Genomic DNA, 22,961 nt, shown 5'->3' on the forward strand with positions numbered 1-22,961 from the left:
CATAAGAACAGCCCCGCTGGATCACGCCACAGGCCCATCTAGCCCAGCTTCCTGTATCTCACAGTGGCCCACCAGATGCTGCAGTCAATGACTGAATTTCTGTTTCTGACTTTCCATAGAGCTTTAAGTCATCCATATAAAGCAAATGGTTAATTTTTTTGTGAATTTTTGGCCATGTGATAACCCAACTTTGTTTTATTTTAGATGACTGATAGCGGAATCATGGCAATGACAAACTATAATGGTGAAAGTCAATCACCCTGGAAAATACCTCGCTTGATGTTAACTGTGTCATAGTTTTCATTTACAGCTATATGTTCTGTTCTCCCTTTTTTCATGGCCTTCTGTATAAATGCATTTATATGTTTGCTAACTCTTATTCTTCCCAAGCATTCCATAATCCAAATATGAGGGAGGGAATCAAGGCTTTTTTTATAATTAATCCAGATCAGATGCAAATTTGTTCTTCGGCTTTTACAGTTCTCTAGTATCACCTTATCAATTAGGAGTTAATCTTCAGTACTCCTGTTATTTCCTTTCTACTCTGCTGGCAAAATATTATTTTCTTCTAAAGAGTCCATGATGTTATCTGCTATTATGCCAGTAAGCAGTTTATACATTGTTGGCAAGCATGTTATTGGTCTAGAATTTCCTGGTGTTGCCAGTTTGGTCTGATCTTTTTGAATTAAGTATGTCATTCCAATTGTAAGCCATTCATCAATGTGACTTTTTTTGGTAACATTTCATTAAGTTGTTTAGCCAATATATATTAGCCAGTATTGACTACAAACTGGTCAATGTTTGAGCCAGAAGCCATATAATTGGTCATTTCCAGGTGATGTGCGATACAAGGACATCTGCAAGAGGGATCTGAAGGCCTTAGGAATGGACCTCAACAAGTGGGAAACCCTGGCCTCTGAGCGGCCTGCTTGGAGGCAGGCTGTGCAGCATGGCCTTTCCCAGTTTGAAGAGACACTTTGCCAACAGTCTGAGGCAAAGAGGCAAAGAAGGAAGGCCCATAGCCAGGGAGACAGACCAGGGACAGACTGCACTTGCTCCCGGTGTGGAAGGGATTGTCACTCCAAGATTAGCCTTTTCAGCCACACTAGACGCTGTGCCAGAACCACCTTTCAGAGCGCGATACCATAGTCTTTCGAGACTGAAGGTTGCCAATATATATTAGCCAATATTGACTACAAACTGGTCAATGTTTGAGCCAGAAGCCATATAATTGGTCATTTCCAGGTGATGTTCAATTCTTAATTTTCTTTGCACGTTCTGTTACTATTCCAGTGGTTATTTCTCGTTCTTGCATCTGTTGTTTATTAAGAATCTGATCAAAGAGCACAATCTTAGCCATGTCTACTCAGAAGTACGTCCCATTGTGTTCAATGGGGCTTACTCCCAGGAAAATGTGTACAGGATTGTAGCCAAAGTTTTTTTCCACTGTGTCTCCTTATAATCTTTCTGATTCTCCCATAAATTTTTCCAAAATTGTAATGTGGCATTTTTTGTGGTTTTTCACTTTTCACATTATTATTTGCAGTCAGGCTTTGATAGGAATGCCTTTGATCTGATTGAAACTGCTGGCTTTGTTTGAATTGAATTATTCTTGCTTCATATCTTTGAATTTTTCTTGCTGCAGCTGTTATCTGTTGCTTTATAGCTTCAAATGCTTCTTCAATCTTTCTTGTATCTAGCCAGTACAGGTTGAGTCTCATTATTCTCAAGGGTTCCCAGAACTCACTTGGATGGCAAAAATCACAGAAAAGCAAATCCATTTAAAAAATAAAATCCCTTTGCTAGGTGATTTAAAAACAGCCTTGCTGACCTTTGTGATGTAAGACCAGAGTCATTAAACAGACAATCCATCAATCAATCCATCTTCAGACACTTAGAAAGGCTTCACACCTAGCCAGCAAACCCTCCCTTCACCCAGAGCAAAGTGATTATCTTTTTTTTATATGCTCAGGGGGAAGGGAGTAGTCGAATGCCTTGGAGTGAAGCTGCCCTCTTCACTCATAATGAGGCTATTGTTAACGGACTGTTTTCCTTTAATTTAAAGGGCCCTTCTCATTGCATTGAGATAGAAAAAACTGTGGATACTCAGGTTACACCTGTAATCACTTGCATGACTGTCTCTCTACAACACTAAAAAGCAGTTTTTTAAACTGTGATTTTAAAGGGGTGCATTTTTCCCCTTCTCCAGGGATCAGCACATTCCTTCTCATTTTCATTGGCCATTTGTGTTGAGTCAAATCAGAGTCAATTTGGTTTCTTGGATGGATATTATTTCAGTCGTTGCAAATGCTTTGTTAACATCCCTTATTATGAACATAAGAACATAAGAAGAGCCCTGCTGGAGAGGCCCATCTAGTCCAGCTTCTGCATCTCACATTGGCCCACCAAATGCTTCAGGGAACACACTAGACCACACTAGTTACCCCTGCTAACTGGTTAAGAGGCATTTGCAAGTGGGTGCTCCTCTTTTATTTAGCAGGGGGAGAGTAACTGGCCCACCTCACCCTAGCAGTGTCTTTATGAGTGGCTGTCTGCTGGTGTTGCATCTTTTTAGATTGTGAGCCCTTTTGGGACAGGGAGCCATTATTTGATTTTCTCTGTAAACCGCTTTGGGAACTTTTTGTTGAAAAGCGGCATATAAATACTGTTAATAATAATAATAATAATAATAATAATAATAATAATAATAATAATAATAATAGAGCACAGACACAGCCTGCGTCCTGGTGCCCTCCACTGCTCCTGGCAATCAGAGGCAGTCTGCCTCTAAACCTACTTTCCGATGGACTATGGCAAATATGCCTACTCACGAGTAAGCGCGCAAGAATGAGTTATTCTCCTCATTAGGGCAAGACTTCCATTTACGGAAGGAAGCTACCTTGCCCTTTACGACCTCTCTAACTTGGCTGGTTAGCCATGTGAGCACCTCCTGGACTTAGTCGAGCCTTCTTCCTTTGCGGTATACACTTCTGCTGGGCCTCTATTACTGTTGTTTTAAGCAGCCTCCATACACTCTGGAGAAATTAGACTCTTTTTACCTTCCCTTTCAACCTCCTTCTAACCAGCCTCCTCATTTGAGGGAAGTCCACTCGTCCGAAGTGAAGGGTTTTTGTGAGAGATTTGCCCAGTATTCTTCCCCCGACGTGCATGTCAAAACGGATCGCAGCATGATCACTGTTCCCCAACGGCTCCGTAACATTGACATCTCTAACCAGGTCCTGTGTACTGCACAATATTAAATCCAGAGTCACCTGTCCTCTGGTGGGCTCCATGACTAGCTGCTCTAAGGCACAGACATTTAGCATGTCAAGGAATCCGGTCTCCTTTTCGTGACCAGAACACAAATTGACCCAGTCTATAAGGGGATAATTGAAGTCCCCCATGATTACAACCCTGTCCCTCCTTGTCACCTCCCTGATTCGTTTCCTCATTTCAAGGTCCCCTTCCGGTTTCTGGCCTGGAGGACAATAGCACGCCCCCAGTATTACATCGCTGCACAAGCCTGGTAATTTAACCTACAGAGACTCTATGGTGGAGTTGGACCGACTTTGAATTTCTGATTCTATCCCTTCCTTAACATAAATGGTCACCCCACCTCCTACCCTGTCCCTCCTGTAGAGTTTATAGCCCGGGATTGCGGTATCCCTCTGATTCTCCGCATTCTACCAGGTTTGCGTTATGCCCACTATGTCAATGTTTTCCCTTGTCACCAGACATTCCAGTTCTCCCATCTTTGCTCGGAGACTTCATTTGCATAAAAGCATTTGTACACGGAATGCCCCAGGACGGGCTGCTTATTTGCTCCTTTGTCCCCGCATCCTCTCACTGTGCCAAACCGTCTATCACATCCCATCACGCTACCTTTCCCAATTTCTTCTCCTACTCTGCCTTTGTCTTGTTGTTCTCTAACCTCCCCATCCTCGTCCCATAGGTGCCAACATGCACCACAACCGCTACCTCCTCCCCAGCACTGTCTACCAGCCTGTCTAGATGAGAAGTGATGTCTGCAACCTTTACACCAGGCAGGCAAGTTGCCATGCGGTCCTCATATCTGTCGCAAACCCCCCTATGTTTCTAATAATCGAATCCCCCACTACAAGAAGCACCCGACCCCCCTCTTGCCGAGGAGTATCCTAAGTGCGTTCAGATACGGGCCCGTCTCCTCAAGAAGGGGTCCCCCTTAGGGCATCTTTATGTCCCCCTTAGGGCATTTTTATGGCATTGTTTCCCTCTTCTCCAGGATGACATAAGAACGTAAGAACAGCCCCACTGGATCAGGCCATAGGCCCATCTAGTCCAGCTTCCTGTATCTCACAGCGGCCCACCAAATGCCCCAGGGAGCACACCAGATAACAAGAGACCTCATCCTGGTGCCCTCCCTTGCATCTGGCCTTCTGACATAGCCCATTTCTAAAATCAGGAGGTTGCGCATACTCATCATGGCTTGTACCCCATAATGGATTTTTCCTCCAGAAACTTGTCCAATCCCCTTTTAAAGGCGTCTAGGCTAGACGCCATCACCACATCCTGTGGCAAGGAGTTCCATAGACCGACCACGCGCTGAGTAAAGAAATATTTCCTTTTGTCTGTCCTAACCCGCCCAACACTCAATTTTAGTGGATGTCCCCTGGTTCTGGTGTTATGTGAGAGTGTAAAGAGAATCTCCCTGACGTCCTCCAGCCCTGAGACTTCCCACCAGGGCAGCTGAGGAGCTGCATGCCTGAGGTCGGGACGAAGCCTGATCCTCCCTGGAAGTCTCCCTATATTCCTTCTCTACCTGCCTCTGCTTCTCCAGGTCGACCACTAAGGCTTCAAGGGAGCAGACAGGTTCCCCGAGTCCCTGGAGCTCTTTGCACCGAGGACACACCCATGACTTATGCCCCAGAGGCATATAGATGCAGAACACTGGATAGCCCCCACCCTGCTGCTGGCTGTCTGACTGCAGATTTTGTTTGTTTGTTTAGGGGTACTTAAAAACCCTTCACTGGTTTGCTGTCCTCTTCTCAAGGGGAGAGAAGGGCAGTGTCTGGGGCTCTGGCTTCCTGGCCCTGCTGAACCCGCAGAGGCTAAACTCAGGGTGCCTTACCTGGCACTTTGTTTCTGTGGCACTGGGTTTCCCAGAGGCTACGTGCGCTTCTGCAGAAAGCCGATACATACAGGATGTGTATGCGCAACCTCCTGATTTTTGAAATGGGTTATGTCAGAAGGCCAGATGCAAGGGAGGGCAGCAGGATGAGGTCTCGTTATCTGGTGTGCCTCCTGGGGCATTTGGTGGGCCGCTGTGAGATACAGGAAGCTGGACTAGATGGGCCTATGGCCTGATCCAGTGGGGCTGTTCTTATTTGCTCACAAAGGGATTTGTGCAGGGTTTGCTCAGAACATGCAAAAATCCTGGCGCTCTTCTGGATCGAGCAGGGGGTGGTTCTGTAAACCTTGTGCCTCTGGCTCAGTACTGCAGTTTCCTACCAACAAGAGGTGAATCTGTTCTAGTGCAAGCTCCATTCTAATTCTGCTTATCAGGGCAAGGAGAAAAGGAAGTTCTCCACAAACTCTAAAAATCATTTTTTTTAAAGTACTAATCTTTAACCGAAGCCTACTACCCTTGAGAGAAGCAAGGAGAAATCGCACTGTAAAGCATGTGGCATAATTTCTTGCTCCAATCCTACCAGCCAAGTTTCAACTTGATTTCTACAGATGAAACACCTCAGTCCTTCAAAGTCCCTTTAATTCCCATTCTGGTTGGAAGACGCCAGCCAACCCCTTTAGCCCTCCACACCAGCCAAGGAACAGCTTCCTATGATGCAGACTACCGCAGCTCACAGCACAGGATTGCTCAGAGCACCCAGGTTGAGTTTTGTGACCACTTACCTGTTGAAGGTAGTTCCCCTTTCAGAAGTGATTCCCATCACAAAGGAATCCCTGTGGCTCTCCCACAGGAGCCAGCCCTCCACTTGGGCCCCACTGCCTGAGCCACAAATATCAGGGCAGGGAGGCGCTGGGGCAACTCCCACTGCTCAGACCCCTTTTGAATCCCTGCACTGCTATTTAGATCATGCAAGTCTACCATTCAGAGCACGATACCAGAGTCTTTCGAGACTGAAGGTTGCCAACAACAAGACTGGGTCTTAATAAAAGGTTTATTTGTACATCTCAAAGAAGGAGAAACAGAAGCAGCTTTTAGAACTTTTGGAACTGCTTCTTGGTGCCAGCAGCCTTGGTCACCTTGAGGACGTTGAACCGGACCGTCTTGCTGAGTGGCCGGCACTCTCCCACAGTCACAATGTCCCCAATTTGCACGTCCCTGGAAGAAAGAAACAAGCAGCAGCTTCAAGAAGGGCTTGGCTGAGACTCAGATAGCTCCAGAGCAGAAGTACTTGAATGAAGGCTGCCCAGACAATGATAGTAACCTGGGATGAGGAGCGGAGAAAGACTGCCTAGTTCCAGCCACCCTCTTACCCTACAATAATCTGTGTACGTGAAATGGAATAAAAAAAAAATTTTTCAGGCTATGCAAGCAGGCAATAAGCAACAACGCCTGAACCTGCCTTTAACACAGGGTCAAATCTTTTGTCTAGTGAGCCAAATACTGTCTGCAGTCTTTCCACCTGAAATTGGGAATGAACCTGGAACCTTCCTGCACTCAAAGTGCATGCTCTGCTGTGGATCAGGCCCAACGAAGAAGCCCTTAGGGAAAGGAAGCCTGAGTACAGCACCAATGCCAAACAGGCAGGCTTCCTCCCTCCCCTGCACCTGGCAGCACAGAGTAGTCCATTATTAGGAATGTGAAAAATGGTAGGGCCAGATTCTGCTAATAAGAGCACCAGGAAAGATGCCTTATCTAGGGCAACTGAATGGCAAAGCTGAGGTAATCTGTATCCCAAGGAATGATTGTAAGACCCAACAGCGCAAACACAAATATTCATATGCTGTTAGGCTGGGGTGCAAATCCAGTCCAAAAGCTTCTGAGCATTTGAGGCTGTTTCCTGATAAAGGCCACACATACAGCAGACTCCGAGGAGGAAGCCCACACATGGTTAATGTTCGTGTGGGTACTACACTCCTTGTGCCGCAAGCGGTGAAGGGCAATAACTTATAACCAGCAAGGAGTACTTGTGGGTACTGCAAAACATGCATGAGGGCAAAAAACAAAATCCTCTCCATAACCTTCTACTAACCGGCTGATCTACTGCGGAATCATCAGCTGAACCTCCCAAGTACCATAAAGGGACTAGTCAGCAACGACAGTTTTGTCAGCAGCAGCACAGCTTCCCCAAGAGATGCTTGGCTACCAGAACCCCCAAAGGCTGGCTGAGGGCAGAAACGGGAATTCCCACTCAGTTGATCCAAGACCTTCTGTTCTGAAGAAAACGCACCAAGGCCTTGGCAAGCAGCATTTTGGCTTTGTAATTCCTAGCTGCCAAAATGCTGCTGACAACAAGAAATCTCTTCCAGGTGCCACCCTGGCTAGAGAAGCAGCCTCTTGAGGTCACCAGGTGCTCAGAAGACCAAAACCTTTCACTACTTCCATGTGTCCCCTGGTGAGGGAACGAGCAGCCTCAGTCACCTTTCAGGTGCTTTGGGCTGCCCAGACTTCCCAAGCTAACTCATCAGGAAGAGTTGTCCAGGATTCTTGCCAACCTCCCAGCCACAACTGATGCCCATCAGCAGATAGACCCAAGCAAGCTCTGTGGTTCAGTCATTACCAAACTGGCGTTTTCAGCAGCCCCCGTTCACCAGGGAGGGCTCTGCAGACCATCGTGAGTTAGGCATCATCACCAGCAAGCTTGCTCCAGGACAGCCACTGAAAGCTTTCTGTGCGTGCGTGCGTGTGCACGCACACACAGGCAAGAGTCGTGGGCTCATGACAGCCTGGAAATTCCCTGTGAATTCATCACTTCCTACTAGAGAAACAGACACAACAGGCTGCAGACCCTAACCCATGTACCCCCAGTGGTCTGCTCTTGTGCTCCCTTACCGGAAACAAGGAGAGAGGTGCACTGACATGTTCTTGTGGCGCTTCTCAAAGCGGTTGTACTTGCGGATGTAGTGCAAGTAATCCCGGCGGATGACAATGGTGCGCTGCATCTTCATCTTGGTGACCACGCCTGTGGAAAGCCAATGCGGCAGCTCTTCAGGGCCTGTTCCAGAGAATAGCCTCTCTCCCACCCATGATTCTTCCAGGGGCGTGGGGGAAGGACAGATGCAAATCCCCTCCAAGTCATGGTCCAAGGCGTCAATCAAGCAACCTGGCAGCTATATCAGAACCCCCTCGCTGTGTGGCTCAGCAGACCATCATGAGACCATCACTTGCCACTCAAGGACTTCAGGGGGGAGATGCCCTGTGGGCATCAAGGCAGAGGCAGCAGCACCTCCACCTAGGGATGGCAAAGTGCAACCTGCAGCCATGCTCAGCCAACTCCCACAGGTGGAAGACAACTCAGTGCTGTCTCCCCCATTTACAAAAACAGACTAATGCAGGAAAGAACCCGCCAGCTGCACTCCTTTAACATTCAATAGAGTAGAGAACACAGAGCAAGTCCCAAAGCTGCACCTGCATTCCAAGTCTTACACCTGAACATATGAAGTGACCTTCTACAGGTAGACTACATCAGTCCACAAACTTGGCACTGGTAGGCCAGAGCTTTCCCCAGCTCTACTGAGAGCTGCTGCCAGGGATTCAGTGGGGCTTTCTGCAAGCAAGACCCCCGCAGCAGCATGAAATAGAATCTCTGCTTACCTGAGAGAATGCGACCACGAATTGACACGTTACCAGTAAAAGGGCATTTCTTGTCTATATAAGTGCCCTCGATGGCCTAAACCGAGAAACAATTATGAGCAGACACCCCAGCAAAAAAGGAGAGCATACTAAACAAGAAAAATAAAGGAACTGTCCCTTTTTTCCCCCACATCCAAAGCCCAGGACTAAACTCCACTGGGACCCCCTCCCCTCTGGCAACTGCTTGGTCAAGCAGAGGCCAGCTGAAGCAGAGCTGCATCTCAGCTCAACCCAAAGGGTTTGGATGGCAGCTGGCCTCCAACCTGATTCTAGCAGGGAACTTTGGTCACATTCTCAGAGGAAATAAGCCCTCCACTGCTTTGGAATTGAGGCGGCACTCATGGGCCTGAACAGCCTTCAGCATGAAAGAGATTGCAGCATGCAGGAAACTAATAAGGCTCAAACCCTTCTATAGACAAGAACTTTTTTGTGGAGGAATCTTCCATCAAGAGAGCCTCTCCCCTCCTACACCCGAAGTAGTAAAGCCCAGAGACAGACTGAACACTACATAGAGAACTAGTTTTGGCTCTGCCTTTTGTGCCACCAAGAACACTGTACGAAGAACACCCTTCACTTCAGTGCGTGTTGGCTGACTTCAGCTGGGCCTTTTGGCCACTCTCCTCAAGGCTCCTTCACCACTGGAGCTCAGAAGACCATCGTGAGAAAACACATCATGAGTCAGCAAAGGGAAAAACTGTTCCACAACTGGACCTGCGGCCAGATGGATCCACTGGAGCTTCATGAGACTGGGGACGTTGTGGTCAACCACCAAGTTCAGACAAACAAAGCATTAATTTGTTGGTTGTTGTGCTACAGCCAGTCAGAACTTGCAGATACAGGAAGTTACCTGGACTAGATGAGCCTGTGGAAGGATCATGACCCAGGGGGGTCTTCCTACTCTCTTGTGACTCTGTAATTCCACGAACCCTGGGGCCCTCCCAGCCTCCCCCCACTACCCGCTCCCTGCACACCACTCGCCTCCTTGGGGGTCTTGAAGCCCAGGCCGATGTTCTTGTAGTAGCGAGGGAGCTTCTCCTTCCCAGTCTCGCCCAGCAGCGCACGCTTCTTGTTCTGGAAGATGGTGGGCTGCTTCTGATAGGCCCTCTCCGTCTGTGGGGGGAAGAGGAAGAGCATGACACACATGGCCTGGTGCAGAGCCCCTGACCTTGCCTGGTGAGGTCCCACGGCAGCAGCGATGTGGGGAGGCAGGTGAGGCAGAGCCTCCCCACTGGAGCCCTTTGCAAAGTGCCGCTGCTGCATGAGGGGCTGCAGCACACTCTGTGCATGGGTTGAGTGTGCCTGAGCACCTCACTGCAGCAGCAGCACTTCTCTAAGGGCTCCAGTGGGGAGGCTCTGCCTCACCTGCCTCCCCCGTCCCTGCCCCCAAGGGCCCGATCCCGCCCAATTTCTCTCTGCCTCGCCTCACAGGGAGGTAGTGGCCTTTGCAGGGCCCTGGAGGGGCAGCTCTGCCTCAGCCCGTGCCCGCCGCAGGGGCCCGACCCTACTGAACCCTCCCGAGACTGGTGGTGCTTCCTGAGGGACTCCGGTGGGGGGCTCAGCCTCGCCTGCCACGTCCCTGCGGAGCGGAGACCACGTGGTCCGAGCACGGGAAACGCCTGCGCAGAGGGACCCTCCCCGCGAGCGCCTCCAGCTCAGCGCCGCCCGGAAAGGACCTAGGGCTTCGGGAGGGGGCGGCCTGCCCGCTGGGCCCCCCCTCAGGGCCCCCTAGCCCTGTGCCCCCCCAGGGGCCCTCAGCCCGCCCCCGAGGGCGGAGAGGCGGCCCAGGACCCCGGGCGCGGCCCGGCAGCAGCTCCCACGTTCGCGCAGCGCAGCCCACCTGCGTGTCCGCCATCTTGAGCCGCGCGGTGCAAAGAGGCCGCGCGGAGGCTGCCGGGAGGCTTATCGGGCTCAGGCCAGGAAGTGACGCGAACGCCACGCTGCCTGACGTCACGCGCTCGAGCCCTCGCCGCCCGCGGGCTTCTGGGAAGTGAAGGCGCGTCCTAGGCCACGCCCCCTTTGGGCGATTCCCTGCCCGGGAGCCCGGTAGCGTAGCCGGAGGGGGGAGGAGCGCTCAGTTGGCAGGGGGACTCAGTGGGGTGGGCGAGCTTTCTCCCTCCCCCGTACGGCTCCGAAGGAGGGCCGCTCGCCCACCCACTGAGGCTCTCTGCAGTGCTGCCCCCCAGCTACGCCACCCCGCTGGGCCTGCGACTGCAAGCCCAGCCAGCAGAACTGCCGCGCCACCCCGGCTCACCTGGACTGGCGCCCAGCAGAGCAGTCTCCTGCCCCACCCGCAGCTGCAGGGGGGCCCTCTCACTGTGGGGGGGGGGGCTGGAAGGGGCTGCAAGGAAGCACCCCGGGAACAGCCACAGTGCCCAGATGTATCTGTGGAACTCCTTGCCACAGGAAGTGGTGACGGCACCTGGCCTGGATGCCTCTAGGAGGGGACTGGACACATTCCTGGAGGAAAAGTCCATCACAGGTTGCAAGCCATAGTGGGCCTGTGCAAGCTCTGGTTTTAGAGGCAGGCTGTCTCTGATGCAGATGCAGGGAGGGCACCAGGATGCAGGTTGTGCCTGTTGTCTGTGTGCTCCCTGGGGCTTTGCTGGGCCACTGGGAGATGCAGGAGGCTGCAGAAGTGGGCCTTGGCCTGACCCAGCGGGGCTCTCTTATGTGCCAGAGGAGCTCTTGCCTGGTGCTGTACATGGGCCTTAACCCCTAAAGCCCTGCATTTGGCTTCTGGGGTAGCCCCCTTTGCCACCGTGCCTGCCTCTCACGGTCTGTCTCATCGAGGGCGCAATCCTAACCCCTTTCCAGCACTGGCATAGCAGTGCTAATGGGCCGTGCGCTGCATCCTGCAGTTGGGTGTCACCCATGGAGGCCTCCTCAAAGTAAGGGAATGTTTGTTCCCTTCCCTCAGAGCTGCACTGCCCTTATGTCAGTGATGGAAAGGGGTGAGGATTGCGCCTTAGAGAGATTCCAATCATTAAATATTTTTCTTGGGCATTTTGCTCAGCAACTGCCCTTCCAGCAACCCAGAAGGCAGTTCATCTTTCAGACACGGGACTAAGATCTTACCCAAAGCCAGGCAAAGAGTTTGGCTGCTGCCGGTTCTGATCAACATTCCACAGCGTTTTGCTACAAGGCCACTTTGCCGCTGCTCTACTATGAAGTGCACGTTGAGCATGTGGCCTTGTCTTGATTCACCCACCTGGACAGGCAAGTGGTCTCCTGTCCTGAAGTTCTGCTCCACCCTGCCTGGTTCTTCAGTATTTGCGGCGCATTCCTGCCCTTGACCTGGGCCGGTGCAAGTCGCTTGTGCCGGCTCAGGAGAGTCACAAACATGCCATAAGGCACATTTGCACCTCCTTAGGAGGAAGCCAGGCCACTCAGAGAAGTGCCTGTTGGCATCGGATGAATGAAAGAGCGTACTCCCACTGCCCAAGGTCACTCAGCCTGGCACAGTTCCCGGGGAGTATGTGTGTAGCAGCTGTGGCTGGAAACTTGCGCCGGCGATGAGGAAACACATAGGACAGACAGCAGGGTCCTTCACCAAAAACTTGCATTTACAGGTACATTGCATTCCAGAACAGGCGGTAAGCGTGGGTTCCAACGCAGGGAACCAGAGCCACCCACTCCCACAATATGTGGAGCACAGCGACAGAGTGCTCCACGTCTAGCCATTCAACAACCCAGTTTGACCTGCAGTGGCTACTTTGTTTTTGTAATGCTGCTGGCCAATGAGTGTGTGGGAGGGCAGGTTTGGGCTAACTGGCCCCACCCGTTTCCAGCTTAGTCTAGAGCAGGGGTGCTCACACTTTTTTGGCTCTAGAGCTACTTTGAAACCCAGCAAGGCCCGGAGATCTACCAGGGGGGAAGGAAGCGTCTGACAGACACCCCCCTTTAATGCATGGAGCCCCTGCTGGAGTCTAGTCAGTTTCCTCAGTTTTGTTGCTGCATGCCTGAAGAGCAGCTAAAGTGTCAGTTTCAGTGTCAGTTTAGCTAAATATGTCAGTTTCGTCTAGTCACTAGACGAAACTGACATATTAACAGTTTGGAGAGACAGGGCTCCGCGATCTACTCATTTTGCCTTGCGATCTACTGGTAGATCGCGATCCACCTATTGAGCACCCCTGGTCTAGAGTCTCTCAGCATGCAATCACTTCACAGCTGCTGAGTGACTCAGCACCTTCTTTGTTTTTCACAACAGGCTTTATCTGCCTCTGCTGGGACCAGGCCTTGAAAAAGCTTCCTGTATTAAACACTGGGGTACTCCTCCAGTAACTCCCTTCAATGGGATTGGGCACATCCCTTGACAGCTGACGAAAGCCTCCACACCAGCTTCCTCCAAGCGCCTTGCATCAACTTGGACGTACCAATGCAAGGACCAAAGATAGGCAGAGGCGAGGCGTTCCTGGGCTGGGGGAGGGCAGGCGGGGTCAGCCCTGGAGGTGAGTAGATGGGGAGTGGGAGGCGGGGCTGGGATCCAGCAGTTATGCTGGATTCCATGCCCCATTCCTGGGGAGAACAAAGCGGCTTCAAGCCACTCCGCTCTCCTCAGACTTGCGCCACCTCAAGAGGTGGCGCAAGTCCAAGGAGACCCAATTGGGGCCAGCAGCCCTTACCTGGAGGTAAGGGGAAATGTTTCCCCTTGCCTCTGGCTGAGCCGCTTATGGCCACTATCGTATGCTGGATACAGCACAAGCCTCCTGGCTTGCCTGTTCCAGCACAGGATAGGATTGTGCCCTTAGCCCTGCAAAGAGAGTCTCCAGGTCACCTTGTAGGTGCTGCAGCACTGGTGACAGCTCTGCCAGGCACGTTGTCCAGAAGAGGAGGCTGCAAAAGACCCAGCTCCACACCAGGGGCACTTCCATCGCACCTGACTGGCAGCGTTTGACTGCACGTACAAACTCTGGGTCCCAGGAGGGATCCTTCCCGTGTTCAGGGCGCTGCGCCCAGTGTTACTGATCACAGGGACAATCTCCCTGAGTGCAATATCTGCCTGTGAGACGAGCATCGCCAGCAGGGGTGTGCATGACAAAGGGGTGCATTGATGTGGGGGTGGGGATGCATGCACTCCTGGGTGCTGTACGTGGGTGCAGTGTCTACGCTTCCGTGAGTGACTGAGCAGGACTAGTCACTCGCTAACAAACTGTGTCCACCAGCACCTGTGGGCTTAGCCCACCCCCTGAACTCACACAGCCTGGAGCCTCATTCAGGGGAGACTGCGATCTGCTTCCACCTTCAAAGTGACTCTGGTTTCAGCACATCTGCAGACCAGCTTTGCAGAGCACTTCATACAGCTCTGCCCCCCCCCCCGCGTCCCGGGAGAGTTTTTTGGTCCCAGGCCAAGAGCGCCCGCATTCTTGCTGCTCGAAGTCACAGCCTTCAAAGCAGCACCCTGGGGAGTGCGAAGCACATCACTTCGCCCCACTTTTGGGAATGTCTTTCCTCCTCAGAAGTAAATTGGCCACTTTGTCACGGATCATCCTGGTCTTGACTCCGTACACAATGGGGTTGCAGAAGGGGGGTACCAAGATGTAGAAGTTGCCAATGAGGATGTGGATGCAGGGAGCCACGTGGTGGCCAAAGCGGTGTGTGAGGAAGGAGAAGAGGGCCGGCGTGTAGGCCAGGACAATCACACAGAGGTGGGAGCCACAGGTGCTGAACACCTTGGCTTGGGCCTCCCGGGATGGCAACCTCAACACAGTCAGGATGATCCTGGCATAGGACGCAAAGATCAGCCCAAGGTCCACGCCCACCACCAGCAGGGCCACTGTGAGGCCGTACATGTTGCTGACCCCAGAGCCTGCACAGGCCAGCCGGACAATGCCCATGTGCTCACAGTAGGTGTGAGGCACCACGTTGGTCCGGCAGTATGGCAGCCTGCTGGCAAGGATGGGGAACGGGGCAGTCAGGATGGCTCCCCTGGCAACCGCCAAGCTGCCAATCTTCACAATGGCAGGATTGGTGAGGATGGCTGCATAGCGCAGCGGTTTGCAGATGGCCACGTAACGGTCAAAGGCCATGGCTAGCAGTATGGCTGACTCGATGATGGAGAGTGCGTGGATTGAGAACATCTGTGTCAGGCAGGCTTCAAAGTGGATCTCCCGGGAGCCAAACCAGAAGAGGCAGAGCATTTTGGGCACCACCGAGGTGGACCCCGCCAGGTCTACCACCGCCAGCATGCAGAGAAATAAATACATGGGTTCGTGCAGGCTCTCCTCGACCCAGACAACAAAAAGGATGGTGCAGTTTCCCAAGATTGTCACCATGTAGATGAAGCAGAGTGGGATTCCCAGCCAGAAGTGGGCTGCCTCCAGGCCCGGGATCCCCACTAGGAGGAAGATGGAAGGGTGGAGTGTTCCGTTGTAGAGACTGCCAAAGAGAGGCATCCTGGTTGGGGGTGGGGGAGCTTCACAGCTCTTCCTGGGGTTCATAAAAGGAAACACACCTTGTTAAACTGGAGGAGAGACCGCCATGGCGGGACTTGTTCACCTATGGTCAGGTTGGTCTTCAGGCTGCTGTAACTGAGCCTGTCATAAATGCTAAGGCTTTTGTGGCTGGCAGGATTAACAATACTTAAACTGTTTGGGTTTGATGGCTACGGTCCAATAAAATATCTGTCTCCCAGATAACCAACCGTATTGGCTTCTGCCTTTCCATTGGACCATTTCAGCGACGTGGAGGGAGGGGATTTGCTGCAAGGGAAAGTCTATCCTCCATATCTACTTTACCCAGGCTTTGCGCACCGCAGAGGGCACTCTGTTCCAGAACCACTGTTCAGAGCACGATACCCTAGTCTTCCGAGACTGAAGGTTGCCAACTCTCCCAGATAAAATGTGAAATAGAGTTTTTATTAGATGGTGGCAGTCGAGCCCAAACAGTTTTAATGTTGTTGACCCTGGTCACTCAGTCCCTTTCCAGCTGGTGGGAAGAATAAATGCGGCTCTTCAGGTGGAGTTCAACAGGGGCTCTCAACTGGCCACACTGGGGAAGGGAAGGGAGTGGGGCTCCGGTATGTGTTACTTCCTCCCTCTTGGCAGGGCCAGTCAAAGGGATTCCAGCAAGAGAGCTCAGGGTTTCGTCAGGTGCTGCAGCCAAGGCGTTGCTGCTGCAACTCCACCTCCTCCCTGGAAAGGTAGCAGAAGTTACTAACAGCACAGCCCTGGAGGTGCTTAGTGAGAAGGAAGCCCCGCTGTGTTCCAGGGGACCGCTTCCGAGGGAAGTGTGGAGAGCTCACATCCTTGGTTGCTTTACTGCCTAGTCCTATTCCCTGCCACACTGCCTGGAAGCGCATGGTGTGGACTGGGGGGGACGACGATGACAATCAGGAGACCTGCAAGAGGTAAGGAAAAATATTTTCCCCTTACCTCTGTGTAGGCCCCTGTTGGCCTATGGGTCTCCTTAGATGTACACCTGTCCTTTGTCCAAGGAGAGCCGGGGCAGGGTGGTGTGGACATTTGGCAGGCACGACTGCTGCTGGATCTGCCTCTTCCTCCCCCAACATGCCCTGCTTCCTCCCTGAAATCCCCCATTACTCCCCCCATTGCACACCCTTGCTGCCAATGTACCTCCTCTGTCATTGGATTCTCCTGTGGTGCACGTGGTGGTCAGCAATCCATTTGCACTGGTGGTTGCATTACAGCATCAACACTGCACCTGCAGCTCTGATGGAGGACAGGGTGCCTGTACCTTTAACCATTGTATAGAAGAGGAACTTTTGGCAGGGGCAGCTTTTTGCACCCTTCCATGCTGAGCTGCACCCGCCAAAATTCCCTCTTCCACACAATGGTTAAAGGTATTGGCATTATGTCCTCCATTGTATTTGGTCACCCTGGATGGAGAGGGCATTCTGTGATCGGAGCGCTCGTTCTGCAAGTGGAAGGCATCCATAGGATTGGGGCCCTCATGAGTGAAGTTTGGTCACTGACACGTCTCTCAGTGTCCGGCGGCCCCTTCCTGTTCCTGCAGCTCCTGCCTGGCTGCATCTCTCTCTCTCTCTCTCTCTCTTGACTGACTGAATGAGACAAGATTCCATGTCTCCAACTAGAATGAGACAGGATTCCATCCATTCTTGTGATCTGTAACTTATTGGCAAATAATTAGATTCAGCCTTTGGGTGGGAGGCATCAAGTGGTTCCTGAGGAAAGCGAGGCTCCTGAGGCCTCCACATCACCGACTGGGTGTCTTCTTGTCCCCTGTACACCATCTGGCTAATTTTGGATGCAACTGTTCTGTCAGCAGGGCTACAGGATGTGTGCCCACCACTGCCAAATCCACAGGGACAATGTGATATTTTGCAGAAACCACTTTGTGGCATACACCTTGTGTATACATACATACTGGTGTGAAGGAAGAGCCCCCCCCCCAAACTGGGACATGGGTCTTCCTGCTCCGCAGCCCTCCTGGTGTCCTTTTCTCCCTTCGGCCTCAGGTCTGCCTCCCAATGCTCAATGTCCTCCTTTAGAGATGATGCCTTCAAACACTTGGAATTCAGGCCCTTCCAAGCCAAGTCCCACCAGCCTAAAGGGACCTGCTCCTTCCTACTCCCCTGCCCCATACTTTATAGGACCTCAGCACCCAGGCAGTCAAATGATGCTACGGGCAGAGTCATACCATGCCAGGATGCAGACTTCTCCGAACAAAGCCTCCAGTGCGCTCTCTGCGTCTGCTTGCAGTCTCTGCAGGGTCAGGCTTCATTTATAAGCTGGTCTGGTAAGCAGAACTGGTCCAGGGCCTGAGTGCTTCTGCCTCTGTCAGTGGCTATCAAAGGCCTTTATTGGTGTAGCTGGCTCCCCCCCCCCCCCCAAGGCAAAAGGAGCTCCTGGGACTGAGAGCAAATTCAGTGTCTGCACACCCAGAGCTGCTGCACACCAGATCACCATGACAATCAATGCATGCTTCTACTCAAGAGGGTTTAAATTTGACTTGCAACACTTAGGATTTATTTTCTCTTACATTAAGCCTGGTTGTCTTCTTCCCTAGTGCTGCTGTTGGATTGGGCTGGGCACACCTGCTGGATTTGCAAGCTCGTTCTTGGGCTGTCCTTAAATTAGGGCAACTCAAGGTGTTCTTCCAGACCTGCCCAGCTGAGCACAGCCAGGCACTCACCCTGCTGCCTCCCCCCACGGCTGCCTGCAGCCCCAAACCACCCCCTCCTGCCAGCTGCTGCCACTGCTTCTGATACCCTCAAGCACCCAATGTGCAGCACTTGGTTTTCCTTGGGGGGGGGTCACTTTACGCCCACTCACAGGGAGGGGGATGTGGCTTGTGATGAGAATGAAAGGGCCCTTCACTGTGGCCTTGCTTTGAGGCAATGTCTAGCCCGAACCGAGAGTGTGCCGAAAGAGCTCACCTCCCTGAGCTTCCTGAATGGGAGATTTCGGTGGAAGGGGGAAGAGACATCAAATGAGAATAATCACCTCCTCCACCCCTACATGAAAGTGTCAACCCAAAGTGTTGCGGTGGGGAAGAAGGCCAATTCCATGCTCTTGGCCATTAAAAAAGGGAGTGAAAATGCCATTGTGCAAACTGATGGTAAGACCACACCAGGAGTATTGCATCCAGCTGTGGTTGCTGCATCTCAAAAAGGACATCGTGGAAATGGAAAAAGGGCAGAAGAGAGCGACTAAGATGATTACGGGGCTGGGCTGCTTCCTTATGAGGAAAGGCTACGGCGTTTGGGCCTCTTCAGCCTAGAAAAGAGGTGCCTGAGGGGGGACATGGTTGAGACATACAAAATTATGCAGGGGATGGACAGAGTGGATGAGGAGATGCTCTTTACACTCTCACATAACACCAGAACCAGGGGACAGCCACTAAAATTGAGTGTTGGGAGAGTCAGAACAGACAAAAGGACATATTTCTTGACCCAGTGTGTCATGCTAATGGTCTACAACTATCTGAAGGGCTGTCCCTGTGGAAGATGGAGCTGGTTTGCTCCAGGGAACAGGGCCTGGACAAATGAATTTCAACTACAAGGGAGACTTCAATTAAATATTTGGAAGAACTTCTTGGTGGGACGAACTGTCCAGCGGGGTCGGCCATCTGTTGGGGGTATTGCAGTTGTGGAGAGCCTGCACTGGCAGGGCAGGGCTGACTTGATGATCTTGAAGGCCCTCCAACTCTGATTCTGTGCAAAGGCAGAGCCTGAACTGGGATCTAGAGGCTGGGGTCTGGAACAGCTTGAGGGGCCCCAAGCCTGCATTTCTCCTGGCTGTGGTGCCACCATCACCAAGCATGGAAGAAAGTGGGCTTTGGTTTTGATTTGATTTGGTCTGATTACTGGGCTGGAGCACCTCTCTTATGAGGAAAGGCTACAGCATTTGGGAGTCTTCAGTCTAGAAAAGAGGTTCCTGAGGGGGAACATGATTGAAAGTGCAATTCTAACTTGCACTGGAGTAGGCAGGCCAGTGGGCCAGCGCTGCATCCAACGCAAGTTTGGGGCCAGAATCAGTGCAACCCAAGGCAAGGGGAAAACTTCCCCTTACCACATCTTGTGCTACACTGGCCCTAATGGGTCTACTCAAATCTGTGCCACCTGACAAGGTGTTGCAGATCTGAGCAGAACAGAGCAGCCAGGGGCCGCTCTGCACCGCCCAGGAATGGGGTCAGGATCCAGCATAAGTGCCGGATCCTGGCCCTGCCTGCTGCTCCTGCCCACTCCCAGGAACGCCCACTGCCCGCCTTCCCCCTGCCCCAAAATGTCTCCTCCCCACCTCCTCCCTCACTCCCCATGAACACCCCAGACCCCTGAATCAGCTGAGCTTGGCCAACACCAATGTACCCCGCCAGTCCTGGGTCTGGCATGGGGATGCCAGTGCAACTCCTTGCACTGGCCTTCCCAACTCCTAAGCTGGTGCAAACGTGCCTTATGACATGTTTGCAACACCTCCGAGTTGATGCAAGTTCGGATTGCGCCCTGAGACATACAAAATTATGCAGGGAATGGACAGAGTAGATAGACGCTCTTTTCTCTCTCACATAACACCAGAACCAGGGGACAGCCATTAAAATTGAGTGTTGGGAGAGTTAGGACAGACAGAAGAAAATATTTCTTTGCCCAGTATGTAATTAGTCTGTGGAACTCCTTGCCACAGGATGTAGTGATAGCATCTCACCTGGATGCCTTTAAGAGGGGATTAAACAAATTTCTGGAGGAAAAGTTCATCACAGGTTACAAGTCATGCTAGGTATGTGCAAGTTCTTGGTTTTAGAGGCAGGCTAGCTCAGAATGCCAGATGCAGATGAGGGCACCAGGATGCAGGTCTCTTGTTGTCTGGTGTGCTCCCTGGGGCATTTGGTGGGCCACTGTGAGATACAGGAAGCTGGACTAGATGGGCCTATGGCCTGCTCCAGTGGGGCTGTTCTTATGTTCTTAACTACAATTCCCAGGAGGCCTTGCAGGTCTCTTGTTACCAGGTGTGCTCCCTGGGGCATTTGGTGGGCCACTGTGAGAAACAGGAAGCTGGACTAGATGGGCCTCTGGCCTGCTCCAGTGGGGCTGTTCTTATGTTCTTAACTACAATTCCCAGGAGGCCTTGCAGGTCTCTTGTTATCTGGTGTGCTCCCTGGGGCATTTGGTGGGCCACTGTGAGATACAGGAAGCTGGACTAGATGGGCCTATGGCCTGATCCAGTGGGGCTGTTCTTATGTTCTTAAACTACAATTCCCAGAAGGCCCTGCAGGTCTCTTGTTATCTGGTGTGCTCCCTGGGGCATTTGGTGGGCCACTGTGAGATACAGGAAGCTGGACTAGATGGGCCTCTGGCCTGCTCCAGTGGGGCTGTTCTTATGTTCTTAACTACAATTCCCAGGAGGCCTTGCAGGTCTCTTGTTATCTGGTGTGCTCCCTGGGGCATTTGGTGGGCTGCTGTGAGATACAGGAAGCTGGACTAGATGGGCCTATGGCCTGATCCAGTGGGGCTGTTCTTATGTTCTTAAACTACAATTCCCAGAAGGCCCTGCAGGTCTCTTGTTATCTGGTGTGCTCCCTGGGGCATTTGGTGGGCCGCTGTGAGATACAGGAAGCTGGACTAGATGGGCCTGTGGCCTGATCCAGTGGGGCTGTTCTTATGTTCTTAACTACAATTCCCAGGAGGCCTTGCAGGTCTCTTGTTATCTGGTGTGCTCCCTGGGGCATTTGGTGGGCTGCTGTGAGATACAGGAAGCTGGACTAGATGGGCCTATGGCCTGATCCAGTGGGGCTGTTCTTATGTTCTTAACTACAATTCCCAGAAGGCCCTGCAGGTCTCTTGTTATCTGGTGTGCTCCCTGGGGCATTTGGTGGGCTGCTGTGAGATACAGGAAGCTGGACTAGATGGGCCTATGGCCTGATCCAGTGGGGCTGTTCTTATGTTCTTAAACTACAATTCCCAGAAGGCCCTGCAGGTCTCTTGTTATCTGGTGTGCTCCCTGGGGCATTTGGTGGGCCACTGTGAGATACAGGAAGGTGGACTAGGTGGGCCTTTGGTCTGATCCAGCGGGGCTCTTCTTATGCTGGTGGCTGGGCCTGAAGACTCTGGCTGAAGTCTGGTGGCTTTCAAGGGCAGCCACATGCTCAGCTTGTTTCAGGAATGCAGTCATGATGGAACAAGTTACCCTGGTTAGGTCAGCTTGACCGTGCTGTTTCCCCCTCCTAGTTGTTTTTTGCCTGTTTTCCCTTATTTCTGGGCACGTGTAACCCACCCACTCCCCGCAGTTTCTGTGATGATTCAGCATTCTAAAAGTTGCTGGGACACCCTCCTGCAGCATCTTCACCCTCTGTTTAGACCATTGTTCCCAGGCAGCCATGTGTGGACTGTGGGTTGGGTTCTTCTTCATGCCTGGAGCAGCCAAGCCTTGTGCTGAGATTGGCAGGCACCCATCTATTGGGCAGACAAATCTGCCTGTCTTGGCAAAGGGGCAGGCTGTAGAGGCTAGGAGGCTCCCACCCCTCCAAAGAGTTGGCTCTGCATCATCATCAGCCATTGGTTACTTGCGCCTGAGCACAGGAGTGCACCTGGACATTTCTGCCAGGTCTGCCATGGAGCTAGTGCTGGTTTGTGGAAGGCACACTCAGGTACTCTCCGGGAAAAGCAAGGACCAGGATTCCTGGGATAACATAAGTAGCTAGCGACAGGGACGGTATTTCTACCTAGATGCGTGTTTTTGCCTTGCCTTTTGCACTCCAAGGCAGCCTGCAAACTTGGGCGAGGGAGCCTGGGGCTTTGGGCGGCTTTGTTTTCAAATAGCAACCCGACTCCCTCTGCTGGCTGCTCCCTGCCTTTGCATCTGATTCAGTCAAGCGACCTGTTCTGTCCGCCTAGCCAAGTGCTGGCTGTTTCCCTGCCTGCTTGTTGCACTTTCTCTACCCCCTTCCCCCGTTTTTAAAAATTCCTTGGTTTTGGGTCTTTAATAAACTGACTTATTTTGACTCCTTGTCTGCCTAGTCCACATTCACGGATAATTCAGGGGGTTGCTATATCTGATCGCTTGTGTGCTTGACTTTAAATAAACTTTAGGCATAAAGTTTAAATAAACTTTATTTAAAGTTTAATAAAAGGCATACATCGGACTTTAAATAAACACCCCAGCTGCTCTCCCAGGAGAGATGTTTGTTCCCAGACAGTCTCCCCAGTTTGGAATGTGGGCCAGTTTGGGATGACCAGTGTTCCCCCAGCTGATGACCCAGGAAAAGGAGAAGGTGCAGAGCAGGAAGAGGCGTACTGAGTGCTCAGCACTAGAAGCGACTCGCCTCAGCCAGCTTCCAGTTTGTTCTGTGACGGCTTCTCTGAGCCCCTGGGATACGGCGGGAGAGCACTCCACCAGACAAGCGCCCCACTGGATTCGCCTACCACACAGCTATGGAACACCCACACCTATGGCTGCAGGCACAAGTTCACTACTGCCGTGCATTTCATCTTTCGTATTTATTTAATAGCAATGCACAGCGTATCAAATATCTGTGTGATATTTCACATAGAACCTGTGGAGGCAACTTGTCCATAGTACTTTCTCAGTATTGTACAGAACATTGACCTGATGTGGTCTCTGCCCTGCAGGGCTTATAGTGCATGGTTTGCATTTGCACCTCCAGTGTTGGTGTGTTGGGAAAAATGCTTTTTGTACAAGTCCTACAAAAGTGTGAAGCACTTATATGCACAAAGTACGGCTCACAGCTACAG

General features: G+C 51.9%; 2 protein-coding genes and 2 non-coding genes across 4 annotated transcripts; all 4 read right to left on the reverse strand.

Annotated features, from left to right (window-relative positions):
• Positions 1 to 6,140: 6,140 nt before the first annotated feature.
• Positions 6,141 to 10,737, reverse strand: RPS11 (ribosomal protein S11). The gene is made up of 5 exons (XM_066619901.1): positions 10,635 to 10,737; positions 9,776 to 9,907; positions 8,759 to 8,834; positions 7,997 to 8,126; positions 6,141 to 6,322 (listed from the first exon to the last, which is right to left on the reverse strand). The coding sequence occupies exons 1-5, from the start codon at positions 10,647 to 10,649 to the stop codon at positions 6,199 to 6,201; spliced, it is 477 nt and encodes a 158-aa protein (XP_066475998.1). The 5' UTR covers positions 10,650 to 10,737; the 3' UTR covers positions 6,141 to 6,198.
• Positions 7,705 to 7,799, reverse strand: LOC136647079 (small nucleolar RNA SNORD35). The gene has a single exon (XR_010794247.1). It is a non-coding gene; the product is annotated as a small nucleolar RNA SNORD35 (small nucleolar RNA).
• LOC136647078 (small nucleolar RNA SNORD35) lies at positions 9,384 to 9,477 on the reverse strand. Its single transcript, XR_010794246.1, has one exon. It is a non-coding gene; the product is annotated as a small nucleolar RNA SNORD35 (small nucleolar RNA).
• A 3,477-nt stretch (positions 10,738 to 14,214) lies between the features above and the next one.
• Positions 14,215 to 15,189, reverse strand: LOC136643898 (olfactory receptor 52K1-like). The gene has a single exon (XM_066619316.1). It carries the CDS (start codon positions 15,187 to 15,189, stop codon positions 14,215 to 14,217), a length of 975 nt encoding a protein of 324 aa, XP_066475413.1.
• Positions 15,190 to 22,961: the final 7,772 nt, after the last annotated feature.

The sequence above is a fragment of the Tiliqua scincoides genome, chromosome 3, assembly GCF_035046505.1.
Source record: "Tiliqua scincoides isolate rTilSci1 chromosome 3, rTilSci1.hap2, whole genome shotgun sequence".
NCBI classification, from domain to species: Eukaryota; Metazoa; Chordata; class Lepidosauria; order Squamata; family Scincidae; genus Tiliqua; species Tiliqua scincoides.

Excerpts from the sequence above, each read along its gene's own strand:
- RPS11 (XM_066619901.1), bottom strand. Across the intron at positions 8,127-8,758 it reads TCGTGGTCGCATTCTCTCAG|GCGTGGTCACCAAGATGAAG; the intron begins GTAAGCAGAGAT and ends GGCTTTCCACAG. Across the intron at positions 6,323-7,996 it reads CACCTCTCTCCTTGTTTCCG|GGACGTGCAAATTGGGGACA; the intron begins GTAAGGGAGCAC and ends TCTTTCTTCCAG.
- LOC136643898 (XM_066619316.1), bottom strand. The coding sequence starts at position 15,189 with ATGCCTCTCTTTGGCAGTCTCTACAACGGAACACTCCACCCTTCCATC.